The sequence below is a fragment of the Notamacropus eugenii genome, chromosome 2, assembly GCF_028372415.1.
Source record: "Notamacropus eugenii isolate mMacEug1 chromosome 2, mMacEug1.pri_v2, whole genome shotgun sequence".
In the NCBI taxonomy this organism is placed as follows: domain Eukaryota; kingdom Metazoa; phylum Chordata; class Mammalia; order Diprotodontia; family Macropodidae; genus Notamacropus; species Notamacropus eugenii.
Window position 1 is genome coordinate 419,727,910 of NC_092873.1, and position 18,185 is coordinate 419,746,094.

The following is an 18,185-nucleotide window of genomic DNA, read 5'->3' on the forward strand; positions in this document are numbered from 1 at the left end:
CATTAGCATGTAACAAGGACGATTCCTATTAATGCCTATAATGAAGGCAAGGGCTTTGGAAAAGAAAGACAAGTTTGGAAATTAAACAGCTGGCTAAGAGGATGGTGTTTGGGACAGGTATTTGGGTTTGTGATTCATGTTTAGAACATAAAAATGACAGTCTCCAGATCAGGGATGAAGCGTACCTAACACAGATTGGTATGAATGTATTTGACTGAAGTCTTGTAAATCTAATCAAAAAGCTTGCTTAAAATGAAAAGGTAAAGGAAGGCAGGAAACAACCAGTTTTTAATCTACCAAAATAGAGAAAGCTACAATGTAGCAAGGAGAAAAGCAGGGGAGATATTCAGAAATATAGAATACAACAATTTAAGAAAAGTATCCAATAGTAAAATCCTTGGTCTCAAGTGTTTATACACAGATATACAGAGTTATCAATAACAAGCAAAACAAACCTAAGATTCTAATGCAAAGACAAATTTGGCATCATAAGTATCACTGGAATAAAAAATGTGTCATCTAAAGAGAATGATGGGCCTGTATGCTGCATCATAGACTAATGATGAATCACATTGGAGACACAGTATAACAAACCATTATAGAGATATGTATGCCTGGAAAAAACAGGGTTGGTCATGTAGGAAAATAGGAATAACCAATAGACAGGCTGAATGCTCCATTGGTAAACATGTAATGTCATAGGATCCAAAGGAAGACACCAGCACTTTTGGTAGATCCCTTGAGAATATAAATCAAGAGTTACACAAGATAAAAAAATGGTGAATGAGTTGCAATCTGTACATTGAAAATATGGATCTGAAAGGGTATTACTTATTCAGAAAGAATGAGAAAAGTTAAAAGCTATAGGGAAAATACCACTGTATATTAAGATATATTAATAAGATAAAATTCAGGAAACAATAGGAAGAAATGGGAAGCATGAGGGAAAGCATATGAATGAAGATCATAGGCTTTTCAAGAGCCTCGTCTGGGATTACAGGATTTAGACCTGGAAGAGGCTTTAAGAGCATATCTAGTTCAACCCTCTCATTTTACAGATGAGGAAACTGATGCCAATAAGGTTCAGTGACTTGAAGAAAGTCATATGGGCACTAAGTAGTAGATCAAGGTTTGAATTTAAGTCCTTTGATTCCAAATTCAATGACCTTCCCACTGGATTTGAGTCCTGACTCCAAATTTTAATAGCTCTGCAATCATAGTCAAATAATTTAACTTTTCTTAGTCTCAGCTTTCTCATTTTAAAAATAGGGATAATATTGTACTATTTACCTCACAGCACGGTCAAATACTTTATAAATACAAGGTTCCATCCATATATTGAAGTTCTTCTAATATACAACATTGGGCAGAGCTGATTGTCATAAGTGGTAAATTATTAAACTTACTGAAATTTACAATACTTTTATTTCTGACTCTTAGCTCCCATCATTATTTTTGTGCTTTTAAAACTCATTTAAACTAGGTACAGTAGTGTAAGTTAAACATCTATATGATATAATCTGAGGAGTTCATTAAGATCCTACTTAACTCCAAATATTTCCCCCTGGCTTAAAAGAGGTTCATGCTTTTTAAATAAGTATCTGGCCTAATCTGGCCTGACTTAATTGAAATCAATTCTTTTGGTTAGACAACAAAGGTGGAGTATTTGCCATCTCCCCCCAACAATTAAAATGCATATTGATTGTGAGGAGCTGGTGAATCTTGGGGGAGGATCTCTCTATAGACCTCTCTGAGGAACTTGTCTACTGGTAAGATTGGCTTTGCTGGTCTCACTTTGAAAGGCACAGAGGGACTGTCTCGAATTCCCATTATCCTCTGCCCCTGGGAACGGATCAAGAAATAGACCACAAAGTTCTAGTCCGGATGCGTCCACTGGTAATAAGCTAGTCCTGAAGGACTGAGGGAACTGTGAGATCCAGGAAGGGCAAAGTTCAGGCTACACGGTGCCAGAAGTGGGCAGCTGGAGCTTGCAGGAAGGGTTCAGGAAAAATGGGGGCGCTGATGAGGCAGAAGACAAATCACTATTTTGCTTGGGAAGAACCTCATTGAAAGGGTGCACATGAGGTTCAGGGTCTTCCAGACCCCAGCCCCTCCCCTTGAACCTGGTACCTAAAGTTATCAAGGCTCCTCGAGCTCCAGAAGGCATGAAGAGATGGGGTGAGGGGGAGGGGGAGAGAAAAGGGAGGGGAATTCGATCCTACTTTTTGCTCTGGGTTTAGGGCACTGGTGACAGGAAGCTCCAGTATCTGGCTGGACACCTGCTGGCTACGTTTCTCGTCGGTGCCTTACCTGTTCCTATAGTAGTACTGGCTTTCAATGAACGGGAGCCGATTTTGCAGAGTGACTAGCGTGGCCATGGCCTTCCCCGCCCCCTTGGCGCCCAACTGATGTTACTTTCTGTCCCCATGACAACCGGGTCATACCATAGCCTTCCTTGAAGAAGGGTGAGCTCCCTCTCCCGTCTTCTTCTTTGTCTCGGTCTTCATACCCCAAAGACACGGCCTGAGGGCTCGAAGCATGGCCCTGACTTAACCCCTGTCCGGCTGTCAGGCTCTATAAAGGTATAGGAAGACTTTTAGGGGCGTTTGACCCCTGCAAGAGTCTGGGGGGGGGGGGGGAAGGACGCTACTTAGTCTCGTCCGACTTCCGTTTTCCGCTAGCCTGCCGCTTCCGGAGTCCCTTCTCAAAATGCTACGCCGCGGCCGACGAGCCCCTTCAGGCACCGGAGCCGGAGCCCAAGCCGGCGCTGGAGCCTCCCCTCGGGCCTGAGCCTCAGGGCCCGGCTCCAGGGTTGTCGTTAATGTTCGGGGCGGCCTGGAGCCAACCGATCGGAGCTCGAGCCACGGCGAACCGCTGGTGAGGCTGGCGGGCCCGGGGACAGGGGAGAGGCAGAGAGTACTGAGGGACGGACGGTGCCCGGAGGCCGCGGAGGGAAGGAAGGGAAGGGAGCGTCCAGGTGGGAGTGACGGGGCTCTGGAGGTGATGCCCGGTGAGGAGGAGGATGCACTGTCCGAAGACACCCCTCCGGAGGTGGAAGGAGGTTTGAGGAAGAGGAGACCGTACTTGGAGGAGGGCGCGGGGACGAGCAGGACGCCCCTGACTCCCCAAGGGATACTTGTTGATGGCTTGAGTTACACGTTGGAGGGCTGTGAGGACGAGTCTTGGAGCGGTTCGTTTCTCTGCATTGACAAGAGTGGGGACTTGTGCTTTTGGATCCCCCACTTCTGTCCCCGGTCAAATAACGCTTAAGTGCTAAATCCTCCTAGAGTCATGGAAGTGTAGAGCTGGAAGGAAGCCTAGAGGTGACTCCGTTTTCAGAGACAGTCAGCAAGCATTTATTAAGCCTTTACTGTATGCTGGGCGCTGTGCTAAGCTTTGTAGGGGAGGGGAGTACCAAAACAAAAACGCGCTCCCTGTGCTAATAGAGGGGAGAGACAACTGCTAGACAACTCGGTTCACACAGCCAATTAATCACCATTTGTTAAGCGCCTGTTATGTGCCAAGCACTGTGCTAAGCGCTGGACATACCAAAAGAGGCCTTCGAGCTTGTAGTCTCATGGGGGAGACAATATGTAAATACTTCTGTTCACACGATCAATAAATATTTATTAAATGCCATACATAAAGAGGCAAAAGACCATCCTTGCCAATGAGCTAGTGGGGGAGACAACATATAAATAATTCCATTCATACAGTCAGTCAGTAAACGTTTATTAAATATTTGCTCCGTGCCAGTCACGATGCTAAGTGCTGGGGATACAAAAGACAGTCCCTGCCCTCTAGAAACTTAAAATCACCTACTGTACACTAGCCACTGTTCCACTCAGCTGCCTAAAATTAAGAATCAGAACAGTCCCTGCTCTCAATGAATTCACAGTCTAATTAGGAGAGATAACACACAAAGTGAGGTCCAAAGAAGTTATGCATTGCCCAACTCCTTAGTGCCACAGCTACTAGAATTGTTCTTAGCTAGAGCACGTCTCTTTTCTCCTGGCCCATTGCTGCCACGCTATGTAATTTCAGGATTTGAGTTCTAGGATCTTAAAGTGAGCTTGGTCTTAGAAAAAGTATACAGTATAAATGAAAGGTAAAGACATTCATTAATCTGGTCTTTCCTTCCAGATAAAATCTGCCACTTAGGCTAAGCAATTCATTTCTTTGGTCTTCAGTTTTTCTATCTGTAAAATGAAAATTTGAGGCTAGGTGACCAGATCTTAGCAACCACTCTAAATAATATTGTCCAGGGATAGATAGAAACCCTATTTTATAGATAAGAAAACACACTCCCAAAGGTTAAAGAGACTTGCACAAAGATTCACAGTGAGTTCAAATCATAGCTAGGAGTAGAATCCAGATCTAACTCTTCCCTTTCTGGACTCTAGGTGTCAGAACTCCAGCACTCAGTTTCTTTGTATTAAGAAATAAAACATCCAGTTCTTAACTGCTAAGATAATATAATGTAGATTTAAAGCTGGAAGGGACATCCCATTTCATTGTATGTATAAGTAACTTGAAGCCCAGAAAAGTTAAATGACTTACTTGCTGAAAGTCATACAGTATCAGAGTCAAGATTTGAACCTAGGACCTCTGACTTGAAAGTCAACTAACCAGTGTGTGGTGGTTAGTAAACAAATGTGACCTTTGCATTCACAGAATTTGAGAGCTAGAACTAAACTTTCAGGTCATCTAGTTTAACTCTTTCATCAAAGTTAATAGAATTGAAAAACATTTATTAAGTACTTTACTATGTGCCTTGCATTGTTGTACATATAAAATAATAATAGGAGCTAGTATTTATATATTACTTTAAGACTTTTTAAGTGCTTTACAAAATTAATCTTACAACAACCCTGAGAGGTAAGTGCTATTTTTATTCCCATTTTACAGATGAGGGAATGGAGCCTGAGGGAAGTTTCCTAGGACCCAGCTAGTAAGTATCTGAGGCTGGATTATCCAGGTTTTAATAAGTGTTTAGAATCAGGTATTCCTAACTTAAATCCCACTAGCCACTGTACCCACCTAGCTGTTTAAAATAACCAAAATAGTCCCTGCTCTTAAAGAATTCACATTCTAATTATGAGCCACAAAGTGAGGCTCAAAGAAATTGTACCTTGGCCTACTCCTTAGTGGCACAGCTGCTAGACCTATATGCATAACTAGAACGTGTCTTTTCTCCCAGCCTACACATTTTTTTCAAATTTATTTTTTTGTTTTCAATTTTCAACAACCTCTTCCATAAGTTTTAAATTTTCTCCTCCTCTCTCTCTTCTCCCTCCCCAAGATTGCATGCAGTCTTATATGGGTTCTACACATACATTTGTATTAAAATACATTTTCATATTAGTCATGCTGCATAGAAGAATTAAAATGAATAGGAGAAAGCATGAGTGAAACTAAACAAAACCAAACATAACAAAAAGAGAAAATAGTCCGCTTCATTCTGTGTTCCAACTCCATAGTTCTTTCTCTGGATGTAGATGGCATTTTGCATCATGAGTCCTTTGGAAATGTTTTGGGTCCTTTTCTTCCTGTGGAGGACTAAGTCTATCAAAAACAGTCCTCGAACACTGTGACCAGCCTACACATTTTTTTGCTGCCTCAGTATATAATTTTAGAATTTGAGTTCCAACATCTTAAAGTGAGTTCAGTGTTAGAAAAACATCCTTTGTGTTTGGAGAGGTAGCATGTTGTCATAGAGTAAAAAACTAGCCAGGAAACCAGGGTTCTGGGTCCCCATTCTGTTACTTGACTGTTGGAACTTTGGGCACATTACTTAACATAGTTTCCCCACCTGTAAAATAAGAGTTACCCTACATGATTTCTAAAGTTTGTTTTAGCTCAGAAATTCTTTGACTATATGTTTAGTTTATAATTAGCCAGCTGCTCTTAGATAATAAAAAGATTATTGACTTACCTGAATTGATTTCTGATCTTTCTAGTCAAAGGAGGACTAACTCAGGAGATGGTAGCTACTTATGCGAATTTCATGCCCAGCCGCTAATCTAGTTTAAATTGACTGACTCTAAAATCTGTTTTTATGTCAGTTTCAAAGTCTTGAGATTAAAAATTCATAAAAAAGAAAACACAACCTGCGAGGTTCCCTTTGTCAGTGTAGAATAGAAGATGCATTTGGTGTATGTACCTGTACAGTCTTGCAACCAATTTGGCGTCATAGAGACCTTTTGTTTATTTCTTCCTTTCTCCTTTAGTGATGTGGAGCCTGGATTATCTATTAGTTTCTGTTGTTTTTAAGCACATACTATAATAATAATTTTACAGTATGTTTCTGTAGCTCTCTTTGCTTAAATCATAATTACTAGCAAATGCTAATTACTCAGGCATTGTTGATAAATCCCTACTGTCTCCTGTCCAAATCCCTTTGAAAAGAAAAGAAGACAGCTCATATCCCATTTTAGGGATAGATAAACTGATTTATAGAGAAGCTCTGATAGACTCTTAAGTAATGGAGTTCTCTAGTTCTTTCATCCAGTATGATTCTGTGACTTATCTTGTAGGATGGGTGTGTGTGTGGTCTAGATTTTGATCTAAAACTATATTGTCCATTAAAAAATATTAGGCATTATAAGTGATTCTTCTTAAGAGAATGACCCCATCAAGTGTCCACTATTATAAAAACCTCCCTCCTAATTTTAACCTATTTTTAAAATTAAGAACAGCCGGTAAAAAGTAAAAGCAATATTTAGAATTCAGGTTAATTTCTTAGTACTGTTTCCCTTAAGAAAGTTTTAAGACCCCAGTTTCTCGTTTGAGGGTTTGCAAAGATCTAATTTCCTTTTAATTTGGTGGGGAATATCAAACCTGTAATTTTATTGACATAGGGAACTCTTGATGAGGAAACTAGTAGTGTAGATAATCAGCACCTGCTCTTGGTGTTCTGTAGTCTTTATGAGTTGTGTGAGGCATTGAAAGGTTAAGTGACTTACCCAAGGTTATACTTACCTGATTAAATTTTTAAGTGTGTCTGTGCTCTCATATCCAAGTATGGAATATGTTTTTAACTTTTTAATTTTGATTTTCATGTCCAGTCATTTTTAAAATAAAGTTGTTGGGTTGGATGGGTTTTGGGGGGGAGTCTTTTTTTGTTTGTTTTAGAAATTCACCCTATTTTGAAGAGTTTTTGTGACTTTTGGGAGGTCTTAGGCTATATCTTACTGATATTGTTATCAGATTATTGCAAGTTGAGCTTGATTATTTACATTTCAAATTATAGCAAAACTCCGACAGGGTGCAATTAACTTATTAAACCAGAGTCTGATAAGAACTTTTCCTCCTCCAAACTAACTCTCCCCACTGACTTTTGTATGTTTTTGTCATGGGCATCTTTTTCCCAATTTTTCATTCTCAGTGTGGCCTTTGATTTCTTCCTTATCCCTTCATCTCCCTACCCAGTGATGACTTTTTAGTAGTGGTACTCTTAAGTCATCATATTTATACATATACACATATATATTAATGATGGTGATGACAGCAGCTGCTGTTTATATAGTGCTTTAAAAATTTCAAAGAGTTTTACATATTTTATTTTATCTTATCCTTGCAACTTAACATCCCTTTGAAGTAGATATTGCAGGTATTGTCATTCTCTTTATTAACTATAAGTAAATTAAGATTCAGAGAAAAGAAGTAACTTCCCCATACAGTCATATAAGCTACTAAAAGTTAGAAGCAGAATTTGAACTTTAGCTCTTTGCTAACTACAAGTCAGGCTCACTTTCCAGGATGAGCCAGGTAGTGGTGGATAAAGTACTGAACTTGGAGTGAAAAAAGTCTCGGCTTGATCCTCCTACTTACTTTGTTAGCTTTGTGACTGTGAGCAAGTCATTGAAATTCTCTAATCCGGGAGCAACTCTATTAAGACGTTAAGTCATAGATCAATTACTTTTTGTGACCTGTAGCAGTAGAAATGGTTCCTAAGTTCGCACATAAAGGAAATCTCATTCCTTGTCCTATTGACAAGATATCAAAATTCCCTTCACTTGCCAAGAAGCTACTTCTGAACCTCCTTAATTATAATTGTGATGCTTTAGATTACTGGGATAGCTTTTTTTTTAAAGATCACTTCACTCAAGTCATCATTTTCCTAAAATGTTAATTTCGTGTCCCATCACTACTAAAAATTAAAACAAACTCTTTGACTTACCACTCTCCTAGAGGGCAAAGTTTAGAACCCCAAATTATGCTTTTAAGTCTTTCCAAAGGTTAGGAAACAAGCTATGTTTTCCATCTTATCTTTATTTCTCAGCATGAATCCTTAGGGCCACACAGATGCTGACATCCTGTTCACTGTACCCTAAATATACTTGGCGCTTTCATTCTTGATTCCACACTTTGTCATTTTTGTTACCCTTGCCTGAAATGACTTCCTATGCCCTCTGCCCAATCAATTTGTTTTTCTAATTTTCCTTTTGCGTGTGTCTTGTCTTGCCAGTAGAATTCTATCTCCTATAAAGGAATTATTTGTATCAAGAATACTTTATATGTTTGAGAATTCTTAATGGGACTATTCACATAATAGGCACTCAATAAATTTTGTTGACTGACTGTACTAGGTTGGGATACGGTATTCTTTCAATAACATTTTACTTTATTAGCAAAATTGGAATTAGAAAACATTTATTTATTTAGTACTCTAGACATTTTAGAGTTAATTCATACAATTTGCAGGCTGGCATAGGTTAAAGAAAGAAATCTCGATGTACCTACTACCAGAATTCTAGTAAACTTTGAATAACTTAATTTCTTTTAGTTGAATTTAATTTGCAGGAGTTGGGAAGATCTGAGTACAGATTATTCGTTCCATATTAGCAGTATGACCCTGGACAAGTTACAACTTTTGCCTCAGTTTTCTCAACTGTAAAATGTGAATAAGAATCCACCTTCCTTGTGAGGTTCAAATAAGATAATATTTGTGAAGTATTTAGCACAATGCCTGGCACGCAGAGTAGATGTTTAATAATGCTCCTTTCCCCTTCCTTTTTTCCTAACTTTTTCTCTGTATTCTAGACATTCTCATTGTACCCTAAACTTTCCTTCCTTCCTTCCTCTAGTTGTATCCCTATCCTATATTGTTCTTTATTTTCCTAGATAAAAATTGTCACTCCTACTTCAAGTTAGGTATACTCCATACTTGGCCAGGACCCCAGCATTGCTGCCTTTTAAACTAGGATACAAAAATCCAAATCCTGATATCAGATACTATTTTTTAAAAATTACATTTTATTGATTGTTTTTGTTTCCCCAATTTTCCATGCTCTCCAGCTTTTCACTATTTCCCTACTTGTAGTCTTAAAGCTTCCCAGAGGCTGATGTCTTATTTACTGTACCCTAACCATACCTTATTATTCTTAATTCTAGGCATGTGCCCATTTTGATCTCCTTGTCTGGGAAGGCAGAGTAAAGCCTAGGTCTAACCATGCTATCTGTCTACCAACCAAACTCAAGTGGCTCCCTGGAATCAATGATAAACTCTTCTGTTTGGCATTTAAACTCTTCACAGTTAGACTCTTTCCTGTCTTTCCATTCATCTTATACACATTGCTCCCCAGTAGAAAATTGGAGGTTCAGCCATACTTAATTACTTACTATTCTGCATTCACAGTATTTCATGTCTCTGTGCCTTTGCATTCTCTTGTACCCCATGGCTTGAAAAGTCTCCTTCCTCACCTTCATTTCTTAGAACACCTGGCTTTCTTTAAGACTTTTGAGTTCTTTCCAATAGGAGGTCTTTGGTCTCCACTAGCTGTTAATGCCTTTTTTTCTAGCAATCTACCTTCATTCTTTTCTGTATTAACATGTTGTTTGGTGGTGGTGGTCTTGGTTGTTGTTGATGTTCATTTGTTTCAGTCCTGTCCAACTCTTCGTGACCCCATTTGAGGTTTTCTTGGCAAAGATACTGGAGTGGTTTGTCATTTCCTTTTAGTTTTACAGGTAAGGAATTGAGGCAAACAAGGTTAAGTGACTTGCCCAGGGTCACACAGCTAGTAAGTTTCTGAGACCAGATTTGAACTTAGAAACATGAGTCTTCTTGTCTTCAGGCCAGGCGCACCATTCACTGTGCTACCCAGCTATCCTGTATTTGTGTGTGTGTGTGTGTGTGTGTGTGTGTGTGTGTGTGTATACACACCCATATATATGTATGTATATGTAATATAACTTTATGTGTGTCTTTATTTACTCCCCTCCCTCCATCTTAGAATATAAACTCCTTAAGAGAGAGATTTGGAAAAAAAAAAGCCTTTGTATTCTCTAATGCACAGTATCTGACATATAGTAAATGCTAAATAAATGCTTATTGACTGATTGATTTCTGGATACATCACTTCCTCAACCCAGTTAGCCTGGGCCAAGATTAGACAACATCTTCTTAATTGTTCACTTCCCAAATCTGACTTTCTTTCATGAGGTTCATCTTTGATAAGCATCATTGACTTAAAGAAAGAACTGCTGTTTCCCTGTGGTCTTCATTTTTTTTAACCCAGCACTTTGTACTGCTTGACAAGTTTTGGAGGAGATTGTCCAACAAGTCCAGGATGCCTTCGAAATACAGCTGACCTTTCTATTATTAATTTCATAGCCTTCACATAGGTTATGTGTCTATTGAAGAAATGAACTATTTATTTATCTTTTCCTACCTCTTTCCTTACCTTCGGCTTAGTGGGCTTAATATTAATGCTTGAATTGAATTTATATGACTATTAGTAAGGCACTTTGATTTTTCTGATCATGTTTTTTGTGTTATTTTATACCCAGTGGTTTTTTCCCCCACTTAAATAATTACCAAATGAAATCAGATTTATTCAGTTATTAATTTATGAAATAGGAAGAGATAAATTACACTGTATTTTACTTTGGGCTGAGCAATTCATTTGAATTGGAGGTTTATTGAACATAATTGGTATTTTGCTCTTTCCGCTATGCAGCTGCCTCTTTTGGCTGTAACTTTCAGTTTTGTTCTATCAGGTGTCAGGGGGCATCCATTTAAAATGAGTTTGATCTTGATAGCATTTGTCATGCTGTTGGCACTTTTCCCATATGGGCACTTAGATAACAGTAATCACCAAAGGCCATCAAAAATACCTTGTCTGTATTACAAGCTTTCTGAGACCAGAATTAATGGGTATCTAAAAAGTGTTTGATAACTGACCAGAATTTATAAAGCTTTCAGACCCAATGCTAAATAATTTACAAGCTTAAAGTGATTTAAGTATAGTCTAAGGAAAAAACAAAGTTTTCATGTCAGTTTAAATTGGATCTTTTTTTAAAAAAATTCTCATGGGCCTCATAGTTCATGTAGTCAAAATTGTTTCACTTTACAGATGAGGAAACTGAAGTTCAGAAAGGTCAAATGATTTGCCTGTGGTTACATAAGTCATAAGTAGTAAAAGCAAAGAAGGAAAGATAATGCTAAAGTTTAGGGTACAGTGAGAATGTTTAGAATACATAGAAAAAGGAAGGAAAAAAGGAAGAAAAGAAGGGGAAAGGAGCTTTGCAAATTTCAGTCATAAATAATTTTGACTTCTCCAAATTTGTGACGTTTCCAAAAGGAATTGCATGACAAATTAAAATAGGATAATGAGCCTTGGGATCTAATTATGCCCCTGCTATCTTGAAGAGGGGGTAGCTTAGTGAACTTTTCTTTAGTACTTACTGAGAAAGAGATACAAGTAAGATTTAATATTTGATAAACTTAGCACAATAAGTAATAAGTTGTGTTTTTCTTTTCTTCTCAAGGCATAGTTTCTCTTTTCCTCCGTATCTGTATGTTAATTGGAGATGGGAAGAGAGTTACTATATGATGACAATTTGTCATGGCACCACTTGCCATTTTAGGGTGAAAATCATGTTTTAAAATATCAGCTGAACTCTAAATTTTAAATGAACATACAAGGTTGTGGGCATACTCAAATTTGTAGGTAATCCTTATGCTCTAGAGTAGGCAAATTATGACTTGACTGTTTAGTGCAACTTGGAAGCTAAGAGTAGTTTCATTTATTAAATTTTTTACTGTCTTTAAAAGTACCAAAAACATTCTTACCTTGTGAGACTATACAAAAGTAGGGTACAATTTGCCCTGCCTCCTTTGCTCACCCCTAGAATCATTAAAATGATCTCCATCTATATTGTAGCCCCATTCAAAAGGTAATTAGTCCTTTTTGGATTGACTGTATAATAAATATACCCTATGCTTAATTTTGTTCCATAAAGAACAATGTTATAAAATTACAATATATCATTATGTTTAGTTTTGAATTGATTCAAAGGACCAACTTCCCACTGAGATATGTTCATTAGAGGTTTTTTTCCTCAATAATAATTCCTAGTGTTCTGATCAGATATCATTAGGTTGATTATTGCACTTCTAAAATAATTAGGTGAATTTTTTTTGTTCATATTTAGGATTTTCTCAGATTAAACACTAGTATTTCTCTTATATGATCCCTTATATATTTGAATGAAAAAAATTATTAGCAAGGAGCTTACCCCAGGACATTGGAGCCTGGATTGTCTGTATAAATTTCTATATGGCATATATATATATATAGCCTGGGTCATGATTTTTTTTGGGGGAAGATAGGGAAGGTCCAGATCTGTAATTTTTACAACTCCTAGGTTGTAAACTCGGTAAACTGATGCACATTGGCAGTTTGTAGTTTATAGTTTTAAGGAGCCATCTGAGGGCACTGAAAGAGCTGAGTGATTTGCCCACGGTTACATAGCACATATATGTCAGAGGTAGTAATTGAACTCAGGTCATTCTGATTCCAACGCTGGCCCTCTATTTGCCAATCTTCTCTCTCTTATTGTGGAACAGCAAGATTGTATAACTAATGCCATTGGAGGTCACTCTCTTCCAACCTGTTCTATACCCTGTATGTCTAAAGACAGAAGTGAAACAGCCAAACAAGATGGAGACCGATAAGTAAATACAAATTATAGACAAACTAATTTCTGAGGGATGGACGAGTCGGGGAAAGGGACAAGCATCTGGAGAGGGATCCGGTAGCTTCTGTGGGGGAGCATGGATTGATTGAAAGAAGGCTGACTCTGGAGGCAGAAGATCCAGGTACAAATGTGACCTCTGCTACTTACTATTCATGTGATCTTGGGCAAGTCATTTAACTTTACTGGACCTTCATTTTCTCGTTTGTAAAATGACAAGAACCAAAAATTGGAAATCTTTAGCTGGCCACTTAACCGTGTTTTTAAGTTTTTCAAAACAATAAAACTTTAAAAATGTAAAAATTCTTCTTACCTGGGAGCAGTCCGTAGATAGGTAACAACTACGAGTTTGTTGACCCCTTGACTGGAGATCTGAAGGTAAAGCCCCTTCCATTTTTCAATCTAAAAGCAATCCTTTGCTTTTAAGCCATTTTATATAAACAGTTCATAGATATAGGTACAGAGGATGATGCTTGAGTTGAGACTTAAACTAGAAATTCTAAAAAAGGCTGAGGTGTGGAGAGAATACATTCTACTCTTAAGGGACAGAGGCACAGGAAGAGATGAAAACTCCCTGTTTTACAGGCAGCTAGATGGATAGAGTCAGTGGTTTAGAGTCAGGAAGATCTGAGTTTAAATCTTGCTCAAATATTTACTAACTTCTAACCTTGCACAAGTCACTTAATCTCTGTCTAGGGGCAGCTAGGTGGTGCAGTGGATAGAGCACCAGTGCAGGAGTCAGGAGGACCTGAGTTCAAATGTCACCTCAGACACTTGACACTCACTAGCTGTGTGACCTTGGGCAAGTCACTTAACCCCAATTGCCTCCTCCTGGGTCATCTCCAGTCATCCTGATGAATATCTGGTCGCTGGATTCAGATGGCTCTGGAGGAGAAGCGAGGCTGGTGACCTGCATAGCCCTCCCTCACTCAAAACAAAGTCAAGTGCAAGTCATGTTGTTATTTCTCTGATGGTGTGGTCTTCTTTGGCAATGAAGGACGAACACACACATTAACCTCTGTCTGCTTCAGTTTCCTCACCTTTACAATGGATGTAACAATAGCACCTACCTCATGGGGTTGTTGTGAGATTCAGATGAAATAATATTTGTAAAGCACTTGGCACAGTGCCATCGTAGGTGCTATGTAGTGATAATGATGTTGAAGAAATAGCAAACAGGCCATCTAATTTGACCAGAATATGAGTTATGGAATCTTTCTTATTCAATTCTTTTGCTTATGATTGTATTAGAACAGAAATTAGTTCCCTTAGGAATTCTTTTTCTTCTAATTATTAACTAAAATTCTATAGTCAAATCTTCTAAAAGTATAAACTCTTGTTCTATTTTGTGAAAATTATTTTTAGCAACTTAGTGTGTCCAAAAATATCTTTAAAAAGGCTGAAATCTTAAAAATTTAGTACAAACCTCAATATACCTGCCATAGTTATTTTTGTCATAGTACTAAATGTTAGACTAGCAGGACAGATGTAAAAAATAGCATGAGTTAATGAGACATTTAAAAATTATATACAAAGCAATTCGAAATCAGGCAGAATTAACAGTGCCACTGGTGCTGGTGAGTGTGCCAGTGCACATTGGTCTTTAGTTGGTTTTTTTTTTAAAGCTAAATCATCTTGTTGACCATAATAACCTGTTTACATACCACTGTAACCTCAGTTTCTCTAGCAGTAGGCTACCTGTGCCACTGTTTTCATTTCCAGTGTTAATTGTGGAAGAGTTTTAACATATACTATAGTTTAGGAAGGAATTATACTAACTAAACAATTTGAATTAAATATTTGAAGCTTCAATTTGTCTAGATTACTTTTCATTGCATATCTGGTAGCTTAAAAACTGTCTTAGTGGGTTTAATTTAACCAATTATAATAACAGTTTTATATCTTCCTTCAAATTTCTTTTCCCCTTTACTCCTTGGCCAGGCCTGTTAGAAACTGTAAAACAGATAAAAGCCATTCTTTGAATGATACAAAATACCTTCTCCTTGGAGAAGTTTCCTTTATTTTTGCCAGACCTTGATTGAGGGATAAACTAAAGAAAAAGTGAAGAAGAGATTCATAGATTATTGAGCTAAGAGGGACCACATACATCATCTAGTCCAAGGATTCCTAACTGGTTTTTTTGTGTTACGGGCCTCTTCTCAGAATGCTGTTTTAAAAGCATAAAACAAAATGTATAGGATTATAAAAGAAGCCAGTTGCACTGAAATAAGAGTTATTAATTTTTTTAAACAATTTCACAGACCTTAGGTTAAGAACTCCTAACCTAACCTAATCAAATTCTCTCATTTTACAGATAAAAAATCCAGTGCTCAGGTTGTGACTTGCCCAGGGTCACACAGGTGTTAAGTGATAGAATCTGGATTTGAACTAAATCCGGCACTCTGCCTGCTCTTTGCTCTGGGTAAATAACACAGAGAAATGTTAACATGTTTATAGGAATGGTCCATAGATAGGAAAAATGTCTTTATCTCTATAAAAACAAATTTTGTAAAATATCTAGTCAGTCAACAAGTATTTATTAAATGATTACTATTAAGTATCAGGAAGGTGCTAACCGTTTGAGATACAAAAGAAGGGAAAAACTATCCCAGATCTGAGGGAACTAACTTTCCAGTGGGCTATGCAGTTTATTAAAAATCTTTCCATACAAGATATACACAGTTTAAATGGAATCTTAGAGGGAAGGCATTAGCAGTAGGGTTTGGTGGGGCTCAGACCTACAGAAGGTGGGATTTTAGATGAGTCTTTTCTCATAAGTATTTTTTACACTGAATTTGTATATGAAAAGGGTATTTTAGTACAGAAGAATGCAAAATGAAAATTCTATATGAAACTAAATTTCTAGTTCATCTCACTTGCTTTTTTCAGAGTATATAATTTCTAAATGCTACTTTCAAAACTGTCCTGATTGTGCTTCCTTTTGAACTTTCTTCTGTTCTCTTCTATGCATTAAAAGGGTGCCATTGATCCTCATTTTCTCTCTCCCCCTCCTCCTCCCTCTTTTCCCCTCCCTCTCTCCTTCTCATTCTCCCTTTCTCTCCCATCTCCTCCTTCCCCCATCACTATTGCTAAATTGCTTTGTATTTTGAATTTTCTACTTATCTTTAACCCCTTTTTTTATCAGAAATACTTGACCACCCTCTATCCTATTAGTTTTTCTTTTTTATAAGCCTATCTCTTTTGTCTTGGAATATTTCTTGTCATTTAGAGTAAAAGCACCCCAGTTTTATATTATCTTGATTGAAGGACCTTAGTTCTTAACTGCTTTTTTTACGAATACTTGCAGTGCTTTTTCTGTGACATGAGAATTTGGAATTTTGGCTTAAACATTCTCAGAACTTTTCCAGAATTGCTTTTAACTTCACTTCCAGAAGCAACAGTTGATTCTTTCTATTTTTACTTTGCCCTTTGTTTCTAATGGATTTGGAACTTTTTTATTTATGATTTCTTGAAATATGTCTAGCTCAAAAAAAGTTTTCAGGACTCAGGTCAATGAGTCTTAAATTATTTCTCATTTACCTCTTTTCCAGTTTGGATATTTTTGATATATAGCCTAAATTTTCTTCTAATTTTCCAATCCTTTCATTTTATTGTAGAGGAGTTGATATTTGCCACAGGAAGGGCCACCTCTTCTTCCAATGTGGAGCAAAGAGGAAAGAGTTGGAATTGAACTTAAGGTGATTTGAACTATAGAGGTGAACAAGAAGCAAGAATATTTTTGGCTTTCTTTTTTTTTTTTTCAATAAACTGTGTGGTGAAAAGGTGAGGGAGGGGCTTGAGAAGGTTAGGCATCTGAGCTGAGGGCTCAGTTGTAATCATGTAACACTAATCAGATGAGATAATAAACTCAAAATGCTTTGCAAACTCTAAAGTATATCATATAAAAGTTATCTATTGTCATTAAATATGCAATAGACCTAATCAGCAAAGTTGTTTGATTCTTCCATCAACAGAGTCAACAACATTGGTGTAGGAGTAGAACAGACTGATTGATGATAGAAGTAGTCCAGGGCTGGGCTTTTCAAGGGATGAGTTGCTAGGACATAGGGGTAAGAGATTTAAGGTAATAGAGTACAGCGTACAGTGTAAAGATGGATTGCTTATCTAGAATCATTATTTTGAAATGAGAAATGTAAGGCCAGATTGGGGTGATGGATTGGAAAAGCAGGAAGGGGTAGAATGACTGGAATTTGTAGTATGAATGGAGACTAAGTTTAAGATAAGACATAATGAGAGATGGAAGGATATGAGGTTATGGTCAGATAGAGTAATATTGGAGTCCTTTAACAAAACACTTTCTTCATGTACTGAGTATGATTAATAACATTAATCTATCTATACTTTCCTAATATAAACATTACTTAGTAACAGTTTTCTCCATATAGTATCCAACACTCAATATAATGTAAATTTTCAAAATTAGTCTTGGGTATTTTCTTTCAGAGACAGCTACTTATAACTATTTAAAGTTCCTATGAAATAAATAATAACTCTTGTCATTATTTTCTGAAATACCAGAAATGGAAACACTGAAGGAACATAGATTTGAACTTAGAATGTTCCTATTTTTAAGGCTTCCTTTTTTGTTAACTGTATCACAAAGTCATATTTGAGAAAATGTCTTTAGGATAAAATGTTGTTTCAGTATAATGACCTCCTTCTGATGCTTCCACCAAACTGCCAAAGCAAATGAAATAAATGAGTTGTTGATCTTGTGATGTTTTCTTATAATGACTTTATTTCTGTCAGGCCAATAGATGCCAGTTTAACCTGAGAGATGTTGAAGCAGCTTGACATTTACTGACTATAGTATTACTTTACCGTTAGGAGGGATCCTCGTAAGTGTGGGCACTCAAAAGAGTCCAGTTAGTTGGGAACCAAGATTATGCATAATTTGGACAGTAAATGAAAATATTCAATTGTATTTTGGATTTTTAACTTACTGGTGAACCTAAAAAATAAGAAATTTACAGTGCATTCTATAGATGAACAAAATTTGATTGGCATAGTAATGGATTGAAATTTATGCTAGTATTTGTTCACCTGAACTGTTGTATAATGTATCTCTCTTTTCCTTTTGGCTGCAGGGTACAACATTACATTTATCTTTTACAGTTTGATTTCAGGTCCTATAAAAGATTTCTACTTTCATTTTTTTTCTTATTAGCTTTACTCTGTTTACT

General features: G+C 37.2%; 2 protein-coding genes across 13 annotated transcripts in view; one reads left to right on the forward strand and one right to left on the reverse strand.

The window, feature by feature from the left end:
- SPATA17 (spermatogenesis associated 17) overlaps positions 1-2,452 on the reverse strand; it is a 270,751-nt gene extending 268,299 nt beyond the window's left edge. For both annotated transcript variants that reach the window (XR_011975479.1, XM_072647825.1), the window contains exon 1: positions 2,311-2,452. Coding sequence is in view for 1 of the 2 variants with exons in the window: in XM_072647825.1 (XP_072503926.1) it covers positions 2,311-2,378 (68 nt within the window). In the remaining variant the exon portion in view is untranslated. The remainder of the gene's footprint in view (positions 1-2,310) is intronic.
- Positions 2,436-18,185, forward strand: part of GPATCH2 (G-patch domain containing 2) — a 253,379-nt gene continuing 237,629 nt past the window's right edge. For 8 of the 11 annotated variants that reach the window (XM_072647814.1, XM_072647817.1, XM_072647823.1 and 5 more), the window contains exon 1: positions 2,675-2,877. In XM_072647814.1, the coding sequence (XP_072503915.1) occupies positions 2,822-2,877 (56 nt within the window). In that variant the 5' untranslated portion in view covers positions 2,675-2,821. Of the gene's footprint in view, positions 2,583-2,674; positions 2,878-4,908; positions 4,952-18,185 lie in introns of those variants that run through there. The other 3 variants (XM_072647815.1, XM_072647816.1, XM_072647824.1) reach the window with 3 other exon arrangements.